This window comes from Columba livia, chromosome 13, assembly GCF_036013475.1.
Source record: "Columba livia isolate bColLiv1 breed racing homer chromosome 13, bColLiv1.pat.W.v2, whole genome shotgun sequence".
Classification (NCBI taxonomy): Eukaryota; Metazoa; Chordata; class Aves; order Columbiformes; family Columbidae; genus Columba; species Columba livia.
This window is the reverse complement of record NC_088614.1, coordinates 21,007,812-21,031,743: the sequence shown is the minus strand read 5'-3', so window position 1 is coordinate 21,031,743 and position 23,932 is coordinate 21,007,812. Positions and strand designations below refer to the sequence as shown.

At 41.8% G+C, this 23,932-nt stretch overlaps 3 protein-coding genes across 6 annotated transcripts in view; 1 reads left to right on the top strand and 2 right to left on the bottom strand.

Annotated features, from left to right (window-relative positions):
- LOC102090666 (dipeptidase 2) overlaps positions 1-2,630 on the bottom strand; it is a 37,166-nt gene extending 34,536 nt beyond the window's left edge. Inside the window, exon 1 of the mRNA XM_065028517.1 lies at positions 2,356-2,630. The gene's annotated coding sequence lies outside the window, so the exon portion shown is untranslated. The remainder of the gene's footprint in view (positions 1-2,355) is intronic.
- Positions 259-2,217, bottom strand: DDX28 (DEAD-box helicase 28). The gene has a single exon (XM_005507123.3). The coding sequence runs from the start codon at positions 2,215-2,217 to the stop codon at positions 589-591; it is 1,629 nt and encodes a 542-aa protein (XP_005507180.2). The 3' UTR covers positions 259-588.
- Positions 1,531-20,668, top strand: DUS2 (dihydrouridine synthase 2). 4 transcript variants are annotated; one of them, XM_065028511.1, is made up of 16 exons: positions 1,531-1,662; positions 2,710-2,849; positions 4,661-4,706; positions 6,312-6,403; positions 7,257-7,300; positions 8,086-8,146; positions 8,282-8,329; positions 11,587-11,652; positions 12,444-12,514; positions 12,992-13,078; positions 14,134-14,302; positions 15,250-15,371; positions 17,021-17,164; positions 18,222-18,309; positions 18,931-19,004; positions 20,194-20,668. In XM_065028511.1, the coding sequence occupies exons 2-16, from the start codon at positions 2,727-2,729 to the stop codon at positions 20,429-20,431; spliced, it is 1,473 nt and encodes a 490-aa protein (XP_064884583.1). In that variant the 5' UTR covers positions 1,531-1,662; positions 2,710-2,726; the 3' UTR covers positions 20,432-20,668. The 4 variants fall into 4 exon arrangements, with proteins under 4 accessions (XP_064884583.1, XP_064884582.1, XP_064884584.1 ...); XM_065028510.1 differs by lacking the exon at positions 1,531-1,662 and adding an exon at positions 2,198-2,321; XM_065028512.1 differs by lacking the exon at positions 1,531-1,662 and adding an exon at positions 3,139-3,299.
- The last annotated feature ends 3,264 nt before the right edge of the window (positions 20,669-23,932 follow it).

Sequence of the window (23,932 nt, the reverse complement as noted above, 5' to 3'; positions counted from 1 at the left end):
AGACCTTGGAAAAGCCTCAGGATTTATCATGCCTTCTTGTTCCCACCAAACTTTAGAGATATCTCATCTAGAATTCTCTGAATGAACTGCTACATTGCAAGAAAATCAAATATAATTTGTGTTTTAGTCTTTCTACGTGTACCTGTAGCTGGACAAAGTTAGGAAAATATTTTCTTTTTTTTTTCCTGCCACAGTAGTAATTTTTAATAATGAATGTCTTAATTGCTGATGGTGGAAAGCAATGAAACACAATAGAGCTGCACATCACACAGGCATACTTTAATTCCCACTTGAATTTAAGTTAAAAGTCTCAACAAAATTAAACAAAAAATCAACCAATGAGATCATCTTCAGTATTCTCCAACGGCATTTTGTTACCCACTTACTAACTTCCTTTTGGAAAGCCACGAGTTGTGATATCTATGGAAATGACTGCTGCAGCTTCCAGAACAGTACACAAGGTCAACTTGACCACCTGGTTATGAAACTCAGTTCTCTTTGCCTTCACTCCAGTTTACACACACTCATTCGCTCTGCCTAAATGACCTCAAGTCCTACCAGGCCACTATTACTGCTTGGCAATCTGAATCAACCTCCTTTAGGTGTCGGCTTATTAATAGAGGAGTCCATGCCCGGGAGACCTGACTTCTTCCGGGCTGCAGTCTCTATTTTCCGCACCAGGTCCACATCCCACCGATGGGTGACAAAACTAACCACGGCTCCAGGCCCCTTGCTTCCAACCCGTCCCACTCGGCCCACGCGGTGCAGGTAATCCTGCAGCGTTTCTGGGAAGTCGTAGTTAACCACCAGCTGCACACTGCTGGTGTCCAGCCCCCGCGAGGCAAGGTCGGTGCAGACAAGAACGGACACGTCACCCTTCTGGAAGGAGGCAAAGATGCCAGCTCTGGCAGCTGCTGACATCTGCCCCTGCAACCTCAGGTGCTTGATTTTGTGGTCATCCAGGATGTAGCCCAGCCAGTTGACAGTGCTGGCACTGTTGCAGAAGATGAGAACAGTCCTGCCAGACGCTGGGCCCTCCTTGAGCAGCTGCAGCAGTTCAGGCAGCTTGTCCTGGCCTTTCAGGCGGACAAACTTCTGCTGGACGTGAGGTGGCAGGCGGTGCAAGTGCTGGGTGGTGAGGGTGACAAACCGGCCCACATCGGTGAACTTCTCCAGCATCTCGCTCAGCCCCGTGGGGAAGGTGGCTCCAACCACCACCACCTGGGTCCTCGCCTCACCAGGGCCGGCCGGCCCGGGGGCACCAGCGGCCAGGGGCGCGTGTGCCAGGATCTCCTCCAGCGGCTCCGCGAAGGACTCGTCCATCAGCGCGTCCGCCTCGTCCAGCACCATCCAGCGCAGCCGCCCCAGAGCTAGGAAGCGCCACCGCAGAGCCGCCCGCAGCGCCCCGGGGGTGCCCAGCAGCACGGCGGCGCCCGGCGGCGGCGCCCGCAGCTGCCTCCGCAGCCCGCCCGCCGCGCCGCCGCCCGTCAGCCCGCGCACCTGCAGCCCCGCCGGCCGGCACAGCGCCGCCGCCACCGCGCCCACCTGCGCCGCCAGCTCCCGCGACGGCAGCACCACCAGCCCGCGGGGCGACGCCGGCCCCGCCGCATCTGCCAGCGGCTCCGCGGGGCGGGAGAGCAGCCCGTCCAGCAACGGCAGCAGGTAGGCCAGCGTCTTGCCACTGCCGGTCTCGGCGGCGCACAGGGCGCTGCGGCCGCGGCGCAGCGCGGGGATGGCCAGGCGCTGCACCGCCGTGGGGCGGCTGACGGAGAGGCGCGCCAGGCCGGCCAGCAGCGCCGGCTGCAGCCCCATCTCGGCGAAGGACGGACCCTGCCGCGCCTCAGGCGGTGGCGCCTCCAGGGCGGGAGCGGCCTCCTGCGAGGGCTCCAGCTGGAAGTAGTCCCCGCGGGCCTTCCTGTGCTTCCAGCCCGCCGACACCAGCGGCGGCCGCTCCCAGCGCCCCACCGTCTGCCAGTGGGGCTGGCTGAGCTCTGGCCGCCGGCTCCGCAGCAGCAGCTTCCCGGGCCGCGCCGCCGCCGCAGCCTCCCCTTGCCCGCGCTGCCGGCGCTGCGCGCCCCGCTGCAGGCGCACCCGCAGGGCCCAGGGGACGCGCACCACGCTCCCGGGGGGCTGCGCGCCCGCCGCCGCCCGGGTGGCCGCCTGCCGCCGCGGGAGCAGCGCGACGGCCGCCGCTATCCCGCCGCGCCCCGGCGCCATGGCGGCCGCTCACGTGGCGGCGGCGCTGCCCGATGACGCCGTGAAGAGACGCTGCCCCCGACTCCCCCCGCCCCCCGGAGCTGCAGCGGAGCCAGGCGAGGAGGGTGAGCGCTGGGTACGGGGGCGCGCGGCCGGTACCTCAGGCGGCGGTGGCGGCGGTCCCTTCACGTTCGCCGTTTCAGCTGGCGGCTGAGCCCCGTGCCGCGCTCCGCGGGAGCAAACATGTCCCTGAGGGGCTCTGGCAGAGCCGGGCCGGCGCCCCTCTCTCGGGCAAAGCAGCCCGTGCGGCGGGGAGCTCCGGGGGCTTCGCGCAGCCGGCGCCAGAGCCGCGTGGGCCGGGGGCTCCGCGGAGGAGCGGGCGGTGGGCGGGCTGCTCAGTGACCCCTACCGGGTTTGACAGGGTCACGCCCCCGCTTCCCGCCGAACGCAAGGTCTGGGCGTTCACGGAGGAAATGATGTTCCAGGGCCATCCCGGGGGTTTTTCTGTTTCAGGTGGCACGGCGACAGGAATGACGGTGAACACACCTCTGTGTTTTAGAGGAAAGAAGATCTTGGCTCCAATGGTGCGAGTGGGAACGTTACCAATGCGTCTCCTTGCGCTGGACTACGGTGCTGATATTGTGTACTGCGAGGTATGAAGGATGAGCAGATAAGGCAGTCTGATCTGATAATATTATTATTTTTTTAAAAAGTACAAACAGATTTTGTTTAGCAAAAGACTTTACTTTCACATACATTTTTATTAGAAAAATGAGGAAAGAAGAATCTCTGGGACTTAAGGCATTCCCCTTTGAGCAGTCCTCAAGTTGTGGCAAACCCGTATTTTAAGACCATTCCATTTTCATTTGTTTAGACAAAACACTCACCATAACAATTTCCTCACATTCTACTGTGTTTTGGCTTGGTTTTATTTTTTTTTAGAGTTATCAAAGGAAGCCTTAAACCGACCTACCCTCTTGCTGGTTAGTTCTGCTACACTGACCCAGAGCATCCATATGTGCCCCTCGCTGCACTGCTGTCCTTGTTGCTTAGCTACTTTTCAAAAAGCTGTCTGAAGTGGGAGAGACTCCACTTTGCTGCAGGTATTCTTAGTTGGACTGGTCTGTAACTTAAGGTACTCGAGCTTCACTGTCCTCGTTGTTGCAGTGCATCAGTATTCCCATTTTCCCCTTCAGTGCTGTGATTAGCTCTTCTCAGATGTAGGCACTGGTTCAAGTTACATGACTCAGCCAAGATTAAAAGAAACAAACAAAAACAGTAAGGAGTGAAACAGTTAATATAACATAAACATGGTGTGAATACTGGCTTTCCTAGAGAATGATCTGTACCAATAGAACAAGCTGAAACAAAATGCCAAAATTAGTCATTTATGATGTTCTCCAGGAATCTTCACAGCAGCTCTCTTATAGGTTGGTTCACTGCCCTTTTAGTTATGACCTCCCTGCTTTACATGGGGTCAGGGGAGAATATAGATTTTTTTCTTTCTCTGGGAGGCTAACTGGAGATCACATACAGAGAAAGTCACAACCACAGAGTTACAGAATCTAGAAGTCTTAAGCAGTAAAGGTGTGTCAGGCTTCAGACAGCCTTCATACTTTACCAGTATCTCTTATACTTAGTAGTAGGAAAGAACCTTGCTATTGAGCAGCTACTGGATTTCACTAACTACAGATTTGACAGGACCATTGTCTAGGAAATTAATAGAAGATAATAACACAGAAATGTGTTTGTTGTTGTTTATTTTTTGTTGTTGTTGGATTTTTGAAACAAAACAACAACCAAAAGCAAAACAAAAAAACCCTCACATCCAAAACCCACAGCAAACCTCACACACCAGGGTATTGCTTTGCTTGCTGCTGACGTCACAAAGCATGAGAAGTTATTTAATCCAGTACTAGGAACTGTATAAACTGAGTTTCTTCTACATGAAAACTATGAATGGTAGAATACTAGTGAGTGTATCTTCAGTAAAGGTCAGTGCAAAGCTTCATTCTGTCTTTAAGCAAATGCAGAGAGCTGTTAGAACTCAGGATTAAGATAACAAAGTCTTAAAGCTGTTTTCCTCATGTATGTGTTTGGCCAGTACAAATCTGTCTTGATTCTTGTAGCAGTCTGTAGCTATGGCATTAAGTTATCTTCCCGTTCTAGTCTGGGTGGCTTGTTCTGCTTTGTTGCCAGCTTGCTAGATCGGTATTTGAACAAAGTGGTTCTTCTAGATCTATACAAACATCTCATATTCTTGTGTTCATATATTCTATTCATATTTTGAAACTTTAGTTGAGCGTGTTGTGTAGTTAAACTCTTGCTTTGATTTGCAATCTTTTTCTGGATTTAGTATCTCAAATTAATAAGGTATTTATTCTTATTTAATAAAATAGGCAACTGTTTATAGCTGGGTGGTTTAAACACTTCAGCTCACTGAGGTATTTTTCTTTCTTCTCAGGAGCTGATTGATATAAAGATGCTTCAGTGTAAGAGGGTAATAAATGGTAAGTATTGCATTTCTTTTGTTAACATCTGTAAGTGTTTTTTCTAGTTAAGACAAAAGATAATTATTTTTCTGAAGAAATTTGGTAGTGATTACAGTGAGGTGTTAGCACATATGGTCTCTCTAAACAGCGTCTAGGGACTTAATACAAGCTTTTGAAACTCTGCCTTACACCTGTCTGCTGCGCTACGGTTTCAAACTTTCTGTTTCCCTTCTTAAGGAATTTCAATAGTTCAGGTCATGGCCCTCAAGAAAACCACAAACCTTTTTGGAAGGTAGGGTTAATGGATTAGTAACTGACACTTTGTTATTCTTTTTAGACCTAACACAAGTTCTTTCTCCAAAATTGGCTTAGTTTATTCTAAGGATTTGGTGAGTTTTCCGTAAAACTTTTGGCAGAGCTCCGGTCACTGGGTGTGCAGGTGTAGGCCTTCTGAAGTGAAAGAGTTCATAGTTCTAGCTCCTCAGATCATGTTGTCTTTTTTTAAGAGAAAATGTGATCAGTGTTTCAAATACATTACTAATGTCTCAGCATTATGCTTCCTGGCAGCAGGTGGAAGAGACTAGTAGCTGCTGTAGACAGGAGATTAAAGTTTCTGTGCATTGTTTAAAACGTTAAATGTTTTATCTGGGTAAAAAAAAAAATAAAAAGGAAATTGTAATTAACAGATCATTCTCCTCAATTCTGTATATGCATACTGGTTTCAGCCTCTTATTCTCTACTACCTTTGTATGCTATCACAGGAAAGAATAAACAGAAAAAACCCTATGGTGTGGTGGGTTTTGCTCTGTTTTGTGGTGGGGTTTTTGGTTTTTTTTTGGTGGGTGCTGGTTTTTTCTGTTATTGTTATTTTTTGGGTTTTGTTTGTTTGTTTGTTTTCAGAAATTTTACACGTCTGTGTCTTAATATGAAATCCAATTTCCTGAGCTAAAGCTGCTAATGTTAGTTACAAAGCCTTTTAATTTTTCAATAAAAGTCTGATAATGTCCAAGAAACAAATTCATTTGGGCTGTAGTAAAGACAGTTTCCAACCATGAGTCTTTATAAATGGCAGCTGTTTGGGGCATTATAATAGACACACCTTTTAGTCTTCCACAGTAAGTAAGCAAGACACACAGGATCTCACTGTTTATCGTTCCTTTATTGCCGTGAGGTCCATGAGCTAGGTTTGACCTAACATGATTTTCACAGACGAGTTCTTAAAAAGAAATCTTTGAGGCTTGCCCAGCTGAGTGGCATGAGAAGCAGTTGTTTGTAGCGTGCACATTGCGGAACAGAAGGATGCTACAGACATGTTATACTTTCCCCTCCTGTCCCCTCCCAAAAATAGTACCCTTATGTTCATTCTGGCTGATTCATCGTTACTCTTGTTGTAATGCTGATGCTTGCCCAAGAAACAGACTGGGGGATGATGAGGGAGTGCTAGGGGAGGGAAACAGCAGTGTGCAGAAATGGGCTGCAGGGGCATACAGGAGCTAGGGTGCCGTTAGTTCTGCTGTTCACAGAAGACTTACTTGATAGTATTTAATTTATTTACAAGTTATATAGTCATGTGACTTCCTTTATGATTACATTTGTATATAATCTATTTCTCATTTCATATAGAAGTACTTGAAACAGTGGACTTTGTTGCACCTAATGAAAGAGTTGTTTTCAGAACTTGTGAAAGGGAGAGGCACCGTGTTGTCTTTCAAATGGTAAGACACCAACTGCAGGTATTCTTCTCATAACAACATGTTTAAAGAAGGTAGTGCTGGTAACGTTAATCTAAGTATAAAGCAGCTCTGTGTATGGCAGGCTATCAGTTCTTGATGTAAATTTAATGCCAGATGTGTTGCAGAATTTCTAATCTGTTGGTACACGTTCAGTCAAGAAGCTACACTATAAGCTCTCCATGCAGTTGTTTTCAGAAGACGTGATTAAGGTTAATTCTGTACTCTATGACAGCAGCTTGTTTTTGTAATAGGTATCTTCGATACATTTCCCAACATGTAGATACCAAAAAAAATTGATGTTTTATCACGTGTTTAATTCTTGTGCTGTCCAGTAAACAGTCTCACTGAGAAGACTGAAAGAAATGGCGTCGTTTAGTGTAGTTAAGAGGGGACCGGTGTGTGCATTAACATTGCACAAATGGATTAAAGGCTGCTGGAGAGACAAAGGTAGTAATTTTAATTTGTTCTTTGAGACTGCTCTGTGTAGGACAACAGATGATGGGAGTTGGAGGCAAGGAGAGGTGTGAACTGCATTAGATATTGAAAAAGATGTTTTTCAGTGGTAATGATAGCTCTGGAATAGGTTGCTTGGGCTAAGAACATTTGATACTGCTTTAGGTTAAGAGGGTAGACAGACCTCTCTGGATCCCTTTTTGCATCACCTTTTCTCGTTCAGTGGCTGACTTAGTACTTGCTTTAGCTAAATATTTTAGCTATCTGTTGTGCTGTGAATGGGTCTCTGTCACTTTATACTAAATATTTAGAGCAAATATAATTATGCATGTGTGTAAGTGATGGTATTTTACAATTAAAAGTCTTCTTGATTTACCAACAGGGTTCAGCAGATGCTGAAAGAGCCCTGGCAGTAGCTAAGCTTGTGTAAGTCATCTTCTCTCACCCCTTTCCCACCATGTGTGTGTTTGTGGTTTTTTCTGTACAGAGGAATTACTGTGGTAGACAATTTGTTATGACTGAGAGGATCAAGGTCGCTCTTGATATGACCAGAAAAAGTTCTGTCGGAGCTGCACAGTAAAGTGTAACTTTTCAAAAGGCCAGTGGTGTGTAATTGTAGAACTGCAGTTTGTGTCTAAAATAATTTTTGCCCGAAACAACAGCTGCATAAATTCTATACTGGGGTTGATGGCTTTTTGCTAGTGCAGTAAGTGTGTCTGTGATCTCTGCAATATGCAATTTCCATGGGTGTTGCACAGCTGCAAGTAAGACAAATATCCCTGAAAATGTCTCCTACTGTTTGTGGTTTGAAGACCCCAGTAAAGCATTGTGCAGAAATTGTGTCTCAAACATTTTTCCAAGTGTTTTTAAGCCTCCATTTTAAATAAATTGATGTTTCAATAGGTCTTTAGTGACAGTGGTGAATTTAGTGGTGAGTATGTATGCTTAATCCTGTATTTGTATTAAATCCTATATTTGAGATCAGTATTTGCGGCTTCTGCACGGCACTGGTCGTTGAAACGTGTGGACAGGGTTATCTTACATAACTCACATAAATGAGAAGCTAAAAATTCAGATGCTCAAAAACTTAATCTTAAATTTTGATTTTAGCCCTAACGATGATGAACAAACTTCCTGGAAAGATGTCTGTTTCCTCATTCTTGTTCTAATATGCCAGAAAATATTTTAACTGTTCCTTTCTTCTCTTTCAGAGAGAGTGATGTAGCTGGTATTGATATCAACATGGGATGCCCAAAGGAATATTCCACTAAGGCAAGTGGATTTTGACTACTCCTTTTTTTTTCTTAATAGAACATTGTACTTTTGCTGTGGTCTGCTAGTAAGCAAAACAGTTGAGTTGAAAAACGTGTTTGCCTAGTGTGTAAGAGTTTCTGTATGTTTTCCCAGGGAGGTATGGGAGCAGCACTGCTATCCGACCCTGACAAAATAGAGTCGGTAAGTATATCAGCTTGTGGGTTTTGAATTGCCTTGGAAAGTGTTACGTAGTGTGCTCTACTGGACGCAGGAATGAATGCAGAGAAGACAGATTTGTAAAAGCTAGCATGGAAAAATTGGGTTTGAATACTGAAATTAAGGTTATGGATAAATAATCCCAGTTTAGTTCTCCTTGTCACTGGACAGTAAAATTGCTGCTTTTTTCCTTTTAACTTTTAAAACTTTCACAATGTGGTGCTATATTTGCAGAGGAAGGAGTGTTACATGTATATGGATGTAAATCTGTATAAAACCCTATGTGAACCAGTATGAAAAAAGTACATACATATGCATGTGTGTGTGTATATATATATATATATATATACAATTTTATAGATAAACCTTGTATGAACCTACATGAAAAAGATATACACACACATCTATATGTAATGTAAAAGTATAGGTAATTTTTTTTTAATATATGTGCGCATATATATATATATATATATATTCCTAAGGACTTCTAAGCTTCCTGAGATTAAACAGTCCAGATATTGCTCTGGGTTTCCAGGAACATTCTTAGCGTATAGTTCTTTTCTTTCTGTTTAAAGTCCTGATTCTTCATACTTCAGATAAGTTGGCTGTGAACTTTGTCTTGCTTCCCCTTAGGATACAGTGAACGGCTAAAAGCTCCTTCAGAGTTCCTGAGGACAATTCTAGTTTAAAGTTCACATTTTGTAATAACAGAGTCACAGTATCACAGTGACAAATGTTTCAACATAGTTGTTCTTTTCCTCATCTACTAGTGAAAGTATGCAGATCTGGAGGAAACAAAAATACCGGAAGCATTGCTCTGCCTCTTTCCACGTGGCTTTTGTGTGTGTTTCGTTTTAAGGGTTCTTTGATGTAGGTCCGTCTTTCAAAGAGACCGGACTCTCCTCGCTCAGCCGCGTGATGATAGCTAGTCTGGCTGGTAGCTAGTCTCTTTCCGAGCCCTGCAGTTCAAGCCTTTTCCTTCTGTCAGTCTTTGTTTTGTAAATCCTTCCTCTTACTGTGATAACACCATTCAGCTTTGTAGGCTACCAGGACTTCTGCAGTTTCAAAAAGCTGATTTCATTGCTTAGTTACTATTCCTTGTCAGCTCAGACATGAAAACAGATTGTTCTGTGTCATTTATTTCATTTCCTAAGGACATGCCATTGGAAGGGCATGTCATCAAAGTTACAACCATGATGGAGTGTTATCCTTCTGCCAAGTACAAGAATCTCTCGGTGTCAAGAGCCAGAGCGTTAGCCAAGCTGTATAAACTGACTGTTCAGAACTGGAAGCATGATTAATTCTGCCAAAGCAAGAGTTTAAATGGAATAGACTGGACCTATTGTTCTCTCTTTAATGAGTTGATGGGAAAAGCAAAAGTACAAGTGATTGAGTCTTGATCTCAAAACACTTTTAGAGAAGGTTGGTATCAGGCTCAATTCTTCAAAAGAATTAGATGCGTTGTTTCTGCAGAAAGTCAGCTAACAATACAAGCAACAGAACTGGAAACAGAACCCAATTTATTGAGGCCTATGTGGTGCTTCGTTAATTAGGTAAGGTAGGTGATACTATCCAGAATTAAATTGTAATTTAAGAAGCATGAGGTGATGAAGTCTGAATGGAAAAAATTGAGAAGTGGGAACTGAGCGGAAAGTATTTAGCAGGCTGGAGGTCAATCTGGCAAAACTGTGTCTCGTAGGAGCGAGAGGTAGTTGTTAATTTGATTACTAACAACTTCCCTTCCGCTCTACAACCACTGCATTTTGTTTTGATCTTCAGAAGAGCAGAAAACTCAATGTTCTAAAATTTTGAGTTCTTCTTTTTAATAGATGTTAATAGGCAGCACAATCTTTGGCATGAAAATAACTCTTAGCCGACTACAAAGAAACAACTAAACTTATAGCCTGCAAAAGCCATCCGAAATTATGGCTCCAAATCAAGCTTTCCATATGATGAAAAAGTGTAGGATTTGATTTGTGCGTTGGAATCCTTGATGAGGCTGACACTGAGCACTTGAAAGGTTTGCTTGTCATGCTGTTGTAAGAAAAATGTTATAGTGATGGTGTTTGGCAAATGGTGTCGTTTTGGTTTGATTTATATGCAAAAAAACCCCAAATTAAAAACACTAAAGAGAGGCGTTCTTTAGATCATTTTCTTGCATCTTACTGTTTTGAAAGGGCTCTACTGAGGAGAGATTTGAGCAGGATGTGCAAGGGGACACTGGTTGCTTACCAGCTGTTTGAAGTACAAGGGCTTGAGTGCTGGCTCTAACAGCTTGCTTCCCTATTGGGAACCTAGTAAGTGCAGTAATATTGAACAAAACTCAAGTTTCATAGTATATACAACTCTGGAAGAAATTATTTACCCATAATTACATCCATTTTATACAAGGGAGGTGCTTTCAGCATAACATGCCTGTTATCTCAAAAGACAGTTGAAACCCCAGTATTTTTTAATAACAGTCAGGATCAGCTGGTTTCCACTCTTTTATTTAGAGAGCTATTGGATTTCTGGTACCACTTTTAGTATAGTCATGTAGTGATGTAAACATGCGTATGTTTAAACATGTCCCTTTCATGAAAGGTCTGTTGGGCTTATATTCAGCCAATGAAAAGGAGATTCTTTCTGTAGCTCAATTCTTAAATGATTAAACTGCTTATTTTGAGTTTGTTTTTATGAATAAAATGTGCTTTGTGTTAAGCGTAGAATGCAGTTTACTATTTTCTTGTTAGAAGATTTAGTGGTGTTGTTTAATGGTGTTGCTTGACATTTTCCTCTAATTCTTTTTCCATTTTGAAGGCTTTCTTTTCTTAAAAAAAATCTTTTGGGGGAATACTTACATTTCGTTTTTATAAGAACCACACAACTCTAGTATAAGAAGACTATGAAAACAGTTGCATGAAAATGAAAAACTTGTGCACTTTACTTTGAAATGATCAGATTTTACTGGTCACCTCATATTAAAAGCGGTGTTGAAACTCCAGCAGCAGTTAATTGCTCTGCAAAAATCCAGTGAAAATCAAAAAAGAAGTGGAAATAAAAATGGCTTAGACTGGAAATACGTGTGTGTATCTGTCTGATAAAATTACATACTCAGTCACAGACTGCATGTGTCTGCCTAGCATGGAAGGCTCTTTGCAGAGGAACAGTAAGTAACAGCTCTCGTTTCTTTGTGTCTTCGAGAGGGGAGGAGAGCTTTATTAATGGCACTATTGGACCCTATTTTTGGTCTTCTTTTCCAGATATTGACGACCCTGGTTAAAGGAATTTGTAAACCAGTAACCTGCAAAATTCGCATTTTGCCCTCAGTAAGAACATGTCTTTATGCTACAGGGTTTAGTTATTGTTTAATTCTGTGATTTAAAATCAATTAGATTATATAGCATTCTAATATATTGGCATTTCAGAGCTGTTATTGTGAAATAGCATTTGGAATTAAAATGTCTGTAATTTCTGTTTGGGATGCTGTCGTGACCTAAAGGGTTAAGTTGTCTTACCTGCGGGTATATGGAGATTGTGCCCCATTTCCTTCTGCCCTTTGGCACCCTCTTACCTCTTTGAAGCCTTACTGGGAGCTTCCCCCTTCTCCCCGGTCTTTTGATTCACTGGTCAGGTATGAATCGCATTACAACTTTTTAAACACACATCTGAGAGGAATATTTGTAGATGTGTGATTGCATGTTAGGTTGATTTCAGAAGGCATCCTTTTGTTAAGATGCATTTTAATTACAGTTTACAGAGCAGTCATTAGAGAGGACTTGCTAATCAAGTATTTTGTATCATTTTCAAGTGACAGTCTAAAAACCTGTTGGGAATGATTCTACAGGAGTCCTGTGTTACCTGCTTTGGGAAAGTTTGTGATCTAGGGTTTCAAGGAAATATTGAAAATGGATTCTCATTTTTGCCATGATGTGTAGTTCTTTAATTGAAGTATAGATTAAATGGTTATGGATGTTGGGTTGGGAGTTGCTGTTGAAATACAGGAATATGTCCCTGTAGCTGAAAGAAACGACTTCCAGCATTTTTTGGTGCAATGATCACATGACAGTCGCTCCTTTTTCTTTGAGCTAGAATCATGTCATTCTCTCTTATCCCTCAGGTTGAGGATACTGTGAATCTGGTGAAGAGAATAGAAAAAACGGGTATTGCTGCCATTGCGGTCCATGGAAGGTAAATCACTTTTAGGCAAGAGAGAGATTAGATTTTTTTGTTTGCTGGTGGGCACAGTGCAGTGAGATATGACTGGGATATACCCTACATGTCATACGTGGTTCTGAGTTCGGCTGTTACCCAAGCCTATGGTATAGAAACTCAAGCCAGTAATTAGGGAGTCAAACCATTTACTGCTATTTTTCTAAAACTTTTGTCTCAAAGACCAAATGAAACTATAATTATCTTGCATACTCTGTATCTAAAAAAATGCTGCTTATCTGGATATGAAATTACAGCAACAATGTTTTAGAAGTGTATTTGATGTGAAATAATTCTGTTGTGTTTAAAAAAAAAAAAAAAAAGGAAAATTATACCCAATATATAAATAAGCATATAAGTATGTCGCAGTAACCCTTGAGTCATGTCTGCTGTGATTCAGATATCTACCAGTTCCATAGGAAATGTGTGGTCTTGTCTTTTCTCTTTGTTGGGAAGGAAGAAGGAGGAGCGGCCTCAGCACCCTGTCCACTGCGATGTGATCAAAGCCATATCTGAAGCAGTCTCGATTCCAGTCATAGCAAAGTAGGTTGGACTAATCAACTTATTATTGCAAGGTGCCTGTGCCTAACTTAAAATTTGCAAGTGCAGGACAACTTTCTTAGCTCGTATTTTGAGAATTTTAGCATCTTATACCTCAGGAAATACATAGGAATGAATAAAAGGAAGTAGACTTGTGATAAATAAAAAGGGGATGGGGCAAGAAAACTTGAATTGATACGATGATTTCTAGAATGTACTGTGTTTATGGAATAGTATTTCATAAGTGCAGGGAACTTGCCTGTGCTGTCTTCACAATAGAAATTTCTGGGTTTAAAGTAGTTTATAATTCTCTAGTTTTTATTCTGAATTTGACAGTGTTTTTACTTTTGGAGGGGTAAAGATCCTACTCTTACTTTATAGTTTGAAAATCCAACTTTTTAAAGGTGTTTTGAAGGGAAGCTTTAAGACAAAGAAAAGATTTTAAGTGTTCTTTGCTCACGAACACGTCTGACTTGCCGACTGGGAAGCAGAGGCAGTGCAGTAGAAGCAGCGCAACCTTCTTTTAACTTCAGAGTGCTTCGTGATTCATCCAGAAGTGCTACTTGTAGTTACTCTCCTTATGTTGGTGCCAGAGTGAAAATGGTACCGTTCTTTCTATACTTATGACTCTTTCCATACTTACCTTGTTTTCAGTGTCTTTTGCACCAACACCATTAGTGTGTGGTTGAAGGTTACAGACCTGGCAATTGCAAGGTATCATTTTCCAAACAACATGGAAGTGATTCTTTGTGAACCTTATCCATTAAGAACTGTGTGAAAGCACACAGTTTGTGTAAAGCACAAACTGTATTCTTCATAACAATGGTCTTCTAAGAGAAGTATGCAGATAATGAAAAGTATTGTATATAACCAGTGTTTTAATGAGCCATTGCTAAGAAAACATGGACCCATTTGTTCTTTTAGATTTGAGATAATATCCTAAATAGACCCTGGCACCATTAATAGTGTAATATCACATTGAAAATATAATGCTGTGGTAAATTACAAGTAATAGCAAATCAAACTTTCATGATTATAACAGTGATGTTAATTTTTAGTGGAGGATCTCATGACTTCATCAAAGAATACGTGGACATCGAGACCTTCCGGAAAGCAACAGCTGCCTCATCAGTAATGATAGCTCGCGCTGCCATGTGGAACCCGTCTGTCTTCAGAAAAGAGGGTCTTTTCCCCTTGAAGGAAGTCATGCAAAATTACATCAAATATGTATGTTTTTGGAAGATCTTCCTTGTAGTTAAGGCTGTTTAGAACTGTTAATCCGAAGCTTACTACAGTATCTTGACTCTTAATTTCAAAGACTTGGGCTCTGGGGGTATTTTAACATGCTGCATATGACATGAGTCTTGTAAATCAACCACCGCTTCCTCTGGTTAATTTCATTCAGAAAAAACCTTCAGAAATCTGTATTAAGAAGAAGTTTTTCCTAGTCATTCGTTTCTTACATACTGTGCTTTTTAGCTGTAGTTTCTTGGGAACATTTAGGAGGCTTACAAGGCTATCTGAAAATGTGTAGGAATTTGAAAAGCTAATGTAGGCTGACTGTCTTGATATTGCAGTTATGCAAATAACATTGAACAGAAGAGTGAAGGAATATTAAATACTTAATTGCTGCTAGCTTCATTTTTTAGAAATTAATTGCTTCTCACAAATATTGCCAAGAACTTTTAGCAGCAGGAGAGCAAAAGGCATGATTTGCCAATGAAGTAATGCTGTATTGTGGTTCTATAGCTCCATTAGTTGAGTCATCTATTGTATAAAGCTTTATCTATTATTCAAAATACACAATTTTAATGACATAGCAGGAAATCCGTCAGAAACCTGTGGCTTTGACCATGTCATCAAATCAAATGTTTTTGGTTTTAGAAAACTTGAACTGCCATTAACTATTTACTTAGTAGAGTGTCACTGCATTGCTAGGCAGTTGTGTGCACGGGTCAGCTTTCTTCATGAGTGTATGAATAAGCTGAACTGCTGTTCATGAAAGCATTCAAAAAAAATCAGGTTGTTCTCACATTCATGAGTAGTCTTGAACATGCTATTGAAGAAACCGTACATTGAGGCTTGCCTTTCAAAACCAGTTTTGAATTTCATCAAGAGACATGAGCATTACATAAGACAAATTTGTTTTTATGTATTTCATCTCTCTCCTTCAGGCGGTGAGGTATGATAATCACTATACCAACACAAAATACTGCTTGTGTCAGATGCTAAGAGAACAGTTGGAAACTACTCAGGGTAAGAAGCTGCATGCTGCGCAGTCCACACGGGAGATCTGGTAAGCATGAACCTCAGAAGTCGGAGTTGTACCTTCTGCCGCACTTGCCGACCAGTTCTCTGTAGCGCTGCTTGGCATTTCGTACCTTCAGAAGAGGTGAAAAAGGTCCACTTAGTGAGACGTGGAATAACAAAGTAGACTTTTACATGTTTCTTTCATGCTTGGGTGATAATGCTTTAGCCCTAAACCTGTCTATATGTTTGACATACTAATTTGAGTGGTGCTTCACTGAGTGACAGACATCCAATATTTGCATTAACTGATGAACAAAAGTGTTAACCTCCAGACTGCCACTAGAGAATGCTGAAAGTGTGGGGCTTTTCTTCTTCCAGAGGTATTTAACTTTCCCTTTTGCATGTGAGGTTTTTAATGTTATTGGGATTTTTACGACAAGATGTTTGTTTTAAATGAACACTTGGAGATTAAACTCAAAGCAATTATGAAGGTTGCCTATATGATACTTAGATGTGCTTCTTTTGTGTTGCTTTTCATAACTGAAATATCGTAATGAATGATGGCAACCTCTTTGAGGAAATATAATAGTTCTAATGAATCTCTTCACCCTGGACATCTGCAATAATCTGGCTGAAATTTCTTAAACAGCCTGCTTAATGTCCAGATAACTGAGGAACATCCAGTTGTTTAGAATGCACCTACACATCTTCAGATAAAGTTACGGACCGCTGCTGCCTCCAGGTGGTGATGGCAAGTTGCAGCCATTCGAGGTTTTAACCGCAGTACTGAGTGCAAGAGAACAGAGCGCTCCGTTTCTGCCAAAAATGTACAGAACAGAAGACAACTTATTATGTACTGCGCAAAGCATCAGGTAGCATTATTCAGCTTCGCTGCTTTTCCACTTAGACCGTTGGAGATGGCTTTGTGGCCAGAATTCATTTTTGTGGAACAGCGTGATACCAACGAGCATTCTTGTAACAGCCAGAAAGCAGAAGTTTCCTTATGCTGTAGGTTTTGTTGTTGTTATCATCCCCAGAAAAGAAGTAGCCTCAGTTTTTCAAAGTAGATGCAGCCTGCCGTGAATCTGAAGTGTAAAAGGATTTGAGGCTCTTGCCTTTGACCCAAGTCCTAGTTGCTTCCTCTGTTGTAGTTGGGCTTGTGAAATACTCTGAACTCATAAGTTTTTGAGATATTTGGAGATATCAATCTGAGATTTTGATGTATTTGAATGCTATAGCATTTATTCCTTAAAGTATTTTTATATACTAACATTAGAAGAAGCAGCAATTTCCTGCCTTTCCCTCATATTGCCCTTGTGAAGTTGTTGCACCAGGAGTCACTTGGAGAAGTTCTTTGCTGATTCATCCATATGCAAGTTAGTAATTGAGCTAATAACCTGAATATTGCAGGACCTGTATTTCTGATTGAGTCTGCCTGGACTTTCAGGCTGCAAATTGGATACATAGTGGTGGAAATGAGAACATTCTTTTTCTACTCGTAGCTCAGCAATGTCTGATAAGAATTGAAGGAGAAAAAACCACAATGTCACTGTGCAGAATATAGCCACACTTTGATATGATTCTCTGGAGAGATATACTCTATTTAAACGATTTCTGCACTTGCTGTACTCTGTCATAATGTGATACAAAAATTTATAAGCTGATCTCTAGAACAAAGGAATTGTGTTTGAATAGTGAAGTCTTTGGAATGGCTGACTTCTATGAAGAAACAACAGCTGGTTTTGAAGCAAAGAAAACGTCTTTAGAAACTGAGGCACAAGATGAAGATGACCAAATGGAAGATCCAGATGTAATAAAAATGGCTGTTAGGTTTGACAAGTAAGCAGACAAATTAAGTTTTCACTATCTTGCACCTGTAAATAAAACCTGGATTGGACAGTGCCACGCAGTTTTTTGAAGGTCACAATTTGCATAGCAGCACTTACTGAGTGAGTTTGTGTGAAGCAGTTTTTGTACATCATTACGCAGTCACTTGCGTCACCACTCTTCCTGTGCTGTTTGGATGTTGTAAGATACTCTTTAGGTCCAGGCTTCCCGAGACTGCTTAATTATCTCAGCTAACTTGTTAATAGTGCTGAGTGATTAAAAAGAAAATCAAACATCCGTTCATAGACAAGCGTGAGTGTACAAAGACAGTTTGGTCATTTTTAGTGAAGTTTAACTGAAACACAATACAATATTATTTTAAGTAATCTTTGATTATAATCTTTGAAGCCTATAGAATTGTTGTTCCTTTTCACATGATACCGGTGTTTGCTGATTTTGCTCTGTTTGCTATTAAGCCTACCAAACAGCTCAAGAAGAGTGTGGTATAGAATGCTCCTCAAAGGTAGTCATAATGCTTTAATATTTGCAGGATATATTACCCAAGTCCTTGAGGACTGAACACAATGGTTTTACAGGCTTTCTTTTTTCTGCCAGGTGCAATGGGCTGTGATTCCGTGTCAGTTATCTGGATCAATGCCTGCCTTTCCTACATCTTTTTAGTTGATAACTCCACTGTTCATAACAGAAGCAGCTTATTTTCATTCTAGTGTTTCACTTTATATTGTCGCTTAAATAAGCGCTGCCAAACTGTATCTCTATTCTGTGTCATATACCTAGGTAGGACCTCCATTTTGGCAAGTACTCTAGCTGTATTACTACAGGACGTGAATGTTTGGGAAGAATTAACAGAAAAGTTTAGATTTTGTTTTAGTTGTTATGTCAGAAATATTATTTGAATTATATAATAATGAAGCATCATTTTTCTCATAATTTGAGCTGTTAAATGAAACCACAAAGAATAACTGGTAGAAGTAATATAGTAAGCAGCTCTATCTGTTTTAAAATAGAACTCCGTGCAGAGTTGCTGACCACATATTTTTCTGTCTAGGCGAGAGTATCCACCACAGATTACTCCAAAAATGTATCTCCTGGAATGGTGTAGAAAAGAAAAACATCCTCAGCCTGTCTATGAAACTGTGAGTCAATAACGAAACCCTCTCAAACCTCTTCCTCTGCCTTCTCTATGCAACATTTTAGTATTTTAGAACTCAAGGTAGTGAGAAATTCCTCTTTGCAGTCTGGCATAGCCCTTGGGTGAGCAGCTTCAGAGACGGTCGTCCACATGTGTATGAAAACAGTACCTTGTTTTATTAGGAAATAAACTTTGAAAGTCAGACCTTTGGTCTGGTTTTGATTAATGTGTGATTAATGTGTCGATGTAACTGCAGGTCATTACATAGGAGTCCATTACTTTCTTTCACTTGTTCTGTGAAGTAAAGAATTTGGATTCAGAATGTTTTCTCTGTTGTTGCACACTGTTAGAAGTAGGAACTATCCTGGACAGGAGCAACCGCTTGATTACGTGGGGACGTTACTTATTGCTTTTTGCAAAGCAAAAATACCTACAGTTTGGACAATTTCTTTTTTAATCTTAAGCATGCAAGGTTACATTTGTGGTGTGAATTACAGCTATTCTAAAGGTGTTACTTCATCGTGGTGTAAGGACAAGAATAGCAAGGTACCTTGACAGTGTTGTTCTGTAAATGACATGATTCGTTTTGACACTCTCCTCTCTTTTGATTCCTTTTTTCCTCCAGGTTCAAAGACCACTGGATAGATTATTCTGTTCAGTAGTGACAGTAGCTGAGCAGAAATACAGGTCAACTCTGTGGTAAGCTACCTTTAATGTTTTTTGCAGCTGTATTGTAAATATTTCTGAAATGTTGCTTGAAACTTGCAATGAAAGGGTACTCCAGTTTAATCCAGTTGACTTTTTAGTCAAAAGCCACCTTCTAAAGCTACCTCTGGGAGGGAGAAAGGATTAACAATTTCTGAGAACGGAATGTGACAAGAGGAAGTAAGCTTCAGCACAATCAAGTAAACCGTTACAGATTTGAATTGACTTAGTACGTTGGTCCACAAATTGTACTGGAAGGGGAGCAGAGAGGCGACCTGGTTCAGTTGTGTCTGTGTTCAGAAACCACCCAGGGGAGCGTTGGAGGAGGTAACGTCGTCAGGCTCTGCAGCAGATCCATTCTCAGTAACGAGTCAGAATTGAGTGTCTATATATGGTGAAGCAGAGGACAGTTTAGTGGCTTCTCAGAGATCACAGTTAATCAACAGTTACATCCAGGGTTGCTCTGAAGTTTCATGGCGGTATTATATATGATCGTCTATTGATACTGGAGTTGACTTCAGGCATTTGCACCTAAGTTGAACTTGATTTAAGTGCGAAGCTAGAGCTCAGCACTGAACGTTTTAAAGAGGACAAATGCGCACAGCAGTTCCTGGTGTTTGCAGTATTCCTCTTCAGAGGCTTTAGGAAGTTAAGCTCAGCTGATAACAATCTTTGAGAAGAAAATGTTTTCAAATATTGAATTTCGCAAATGTGTAATCTGGAGTCCCTATTGGAAGTGACGGAATTTTTGTTACTACGGAACAGTTCCTGCTTTTGTCAGCATCAATGAACTTGTACGCCTACTTGAGATTATATTGGGCCTGAGTGTCTTTCAAGAAAGTGATCCTTCAAAACTCTGTTTTGTTTAGCGATCATATTTGTAAAAACTAACTTTGAGGGTTGCAGCCACTTGGCCAAACACACGTTGGCTTCATACCTGTGAAGTGAAGAGCGTTTGAGGCACAAGACCTGACAGAAACAAATTTTCTAGGAATATCACATCAGGAGTTACGCATCAACATTGATAGCTAGCGAGACTGAAATACTTTCTGGAGCTGACCTGTTTTGTTCTTCTGCTGTTTATTTCATGGTGTTGCATCAGAGACAGGAAACTGATTGTCATTTGGTAGCGTAGAGGCTTTGGTTTCTACTTTTACCTGTGCTCTGTCTGCTTGCTCTTCAGGGACAAGTCAAAGAAACTAGCAGAACAGGCTGCAGCTATTGTCTGCCTGAGAACCCTGGGTGTCCCAGAGGGAAAGCTGTGTGAGGGAGAGAATCACCCGCTTAACAAACGCAAGAGGGAAGACCAGGAGCACTTGAATGACAGAGACCACAGAGAAGATCGTGCTGAGCCTTCCCATAAAAAAGCTAATTTTATTGAAGAAACTTCTGACATGGATGTGCCTAAGATGCCACGATAGCATGGAAGCTACAGATTAGCTCCAATTTGTATATCTTGCTTTTCACCTCTTGTTTGGATTCTGTTGGAAACAGATAAATTCCCCAGTTGTGAAAAGTGCCAATGAGATGTTTACTGTTCACCACTCAGTGTCCCTATGGTGCCTTTTAAACAGGATAAATTAGCAACTTGATTTTAAAGAACATTGAGAAGATTATCCCAAATAATAAATTTTTTTAAAATATTGAATATTTTCAAAGCTATTTTGTCATTGGTTTTATTACTTGTTTTTATTTTTAGGAAGTCTATGGTGTGCTGGTAAGTGATATATGAATACGTCATCCATAAGCAGATACATTATGGAACTGTGTAGTTAATCAGAAAAAATAACTTAGCAGAATATTAGTAGCCGCATACAAATAATTTTGTCAAATGAGTTCTATGCATATCTTGCAGGTTTTATTTACACCTTTCATATATCAAGAAGAGGCTTTTTGCAGGGAGGAGAACTTTGAAATTATAACACTAAGCATTAAAATAACGTTCTTGTTTTATAATTTCTACTGCACTTTACCTTCCAGAAATACGGCAACCAGCCCTTCTTGCTCCTGGGTACTACAGCTGTGCCTTCCTGCTGAGGAAGCCTGCCAGCCAGGAGTTTGCTCGAGGAGGGCTTTTCTGAGCTGCTTTGTTCTTTTGAACTTGGAAGTTCTGGCAAATATCTACATGCACATAATTAATTTGGATGTAGTTCATAAATAGTCTTCCTCTTTAGAACTTGGAATCTTTTTCCTCAAGTGATAGTGCCAGCATTAAACCATTCTTTCAAAATGGAAGAACAATATCTTGCCAGGTAATATTCAGACTTGCGAAATTAAATAGATGGGTATTCAGATTTAAAATGTCTGCTGTTTAGATCAGAGTAATCTATAGTAAATCTATACGGTCTAAGAAGGAAGTTTTTCTTGCTCATTTTGCACATTGCAGTAGATGCAGCTAAATACACTTACATTTTATATCATTTTAGTGCTAGAGTTTTACTCTGAAGCAGCAAAAGAATTTGCAGTATTGATCAGAAATTCAGAAGTAGCCATTTTACTATTGTGAGTGCTACCTGAGTATCTCGGCTGTGTCAGGACTGTTCGGAGCAATCCTAGAATGACAGAGAAGTCACTCCTAGATCCTGCTGCCAGTGTGGCTTGCGGAGCCTAATACCATAGAATCAAAGAAAGTTTGAGCTTGGAACAGACCTCTGGGGATCGTCTGGTCCAACCCCCTGCTCGAACAGGGTCAGCCAGAGCAGGTGTCCCAGGACCGTGTCTGGCTGGGGTTGCACGTCTCTGAGGACCGAGACTTCCCTGACGACCTTTCAGGCAACCTGTTCCAGTGGTTCATCATCTTCTTTTGTGCGTCTACACTGGAATATCCTGCATTTTAATTTGTGCCCATTGTACCTTGTCCTGTCACTTAGAAGACTCTGGCTTCCTCTATTGTCATCATTGTCTATCTAAAATTAAAGTTGAATCATTAGATAAACCCCCATTATTAAAGGTGGTGGTGCCTAAATACAATGCAGACTTGTATGGCAGCAATTACTATGGGTTAGTGGAAATTGCAGTGGGTTGTGACCAATTAATAGATACGCCAACCATGAGGAGCATGTAATTTCTGTCTTGGCTCATAGAAAAGGCCCCCAAAAATCACTTGGGAGCAATTCTGCCACTGCTGGTTTGGCCCTCTCTCATTCCGTACGGGAGCCAAGGCCTTCGTCACGGTATTCCTACCTTTTCTTTCTTTTCCCCGATAGTCTGTCACATGATGTGAACTTGCATCCTTCCCGCCTTAGTGAGGTGTAGACTTTTCACCATTCCCTTCCATAAATTGACTTAAAATGCAGTTCAGAGCGCCGGTTTACGGAGATAGCTGACTCCTGTGGCAGTGGAGGATGGGTTAGATTTGGTTTATGCTGAACAGCTGAGCAGATTTCTGCAGCACGCTGCCAAAAATCCGCGTGGAACAATAGTTGAAGATGGATACCTAAGCAGAGGTTGTATGAATACCCTGGCATGGAGATGCTTTACTGATCATCTTGTGTTACAGAACGTGCCTTGGTTTGGTTGATGGAGAGAATTGGATAGTGCTGGATATACCGTTCTCTGTGAGCTGAAACAAATACTATGTTAACACCAGTCTGCAAAGTAAATATATTATATTTATATTAAATCAAATGGGTGCTAAAAGTTTTTCAAATCCTTACTTAAATTATGTGGTCCCCGACGCTTATGCTTACTTCTCTTAATTCATTGTAAGAGTTGTGTACGTTAATGAGGTTGTCTGTGCCGTAATTATGGATGGCCACAGCGAGGCCAAAGAGAGCATGTGAACATGAGGGTGCGGAGTCACTCAGCTGGAATGAGCATTCAGTGCTAAATATAGAAGGGCTGTAAATTCTGGCAAATGGCTGGGAAGTGTAACATAGTTAACACCCTTGCTCAGTTTCAAAGAGAACTGAAGGAAAGTTGCAGTTGTGTAGATGTATGTGTGCGTGTCAGAATGTTTGGTTTACTGGCTGTTACGTGTTTTCATTCCTTTGTTACAACTAATGTGTGACAACTTATCCTACTCTGATCATTCATTCATCCTAGGCAGTTCTTCGGACAGGATAATTGTATTGACTATGTATGTTCCCTTCTCAGCACTGCTTTTAAGCTGATCACTTCAGCGACCGGTGCTCTCCTTCCCCTGGTGGTGTTCCCACGCGTTTTGAGGAGCGGGAGCAGCGGTGGCCCGTCTGGCCGCTCCTCTTTCCCGCTGTACCTTTCCTAAGCAGAAGGTGGCAGATTTTGAATTTTTTCCGGGATAAACGTGCGGACTTCCAGCGGTTGTGCTCCGCGTCCTCGCGTAGGGTGGCGACTGAGACCACGCTTGACTTGGGGGATATTTGGCCTCGCTCTTCAGAATTTTTTTTTACTTTTAACGTGATGTGAATGTGATACTTGGCGAATACTAACCAAAGCTGGGTTCTATTTTAAGTATTCCCTATTAATCCTGTGGAATTCAGTGAAGCAACCGTTTGTTGGGGTTTTTATAGCTGTTTGTTTTCTGTCACAAGGCTAGAGCAAGCAAAAAAAGGGCAGTTGTGTTTTGTTTCTTTATGCTGATGCTGCAGAAACTATTCGTACCGATACCTGCCGGAGTGCGACCACGGGTATGGGGAGAACCGTAACTTGTCCTCCCTGCAGCCTACGTGTACTCTGCTTGTTGGAAATGGGAATGCCAAGGTATTTTTGCCAGCCTCTTAGCATGGATGCGCTCAGTGTGGGGCTACCTCCGGGGCCTTGCTGGGTGGAATGCTTTTTGGAATGTCCCGGGCTGTGAGCCCAGCCCCACCCTGGAATGTGAGGTTACATGTTGGCGGTACAAACACAGAGTTTGAATATCAAAATCCTAGAGTTCCCCAGTGCTGCGATTTCAGAAAGCTGGCCAGTGCTGCACATGTCAGCTCAGCTGCTCCGATTCAAAG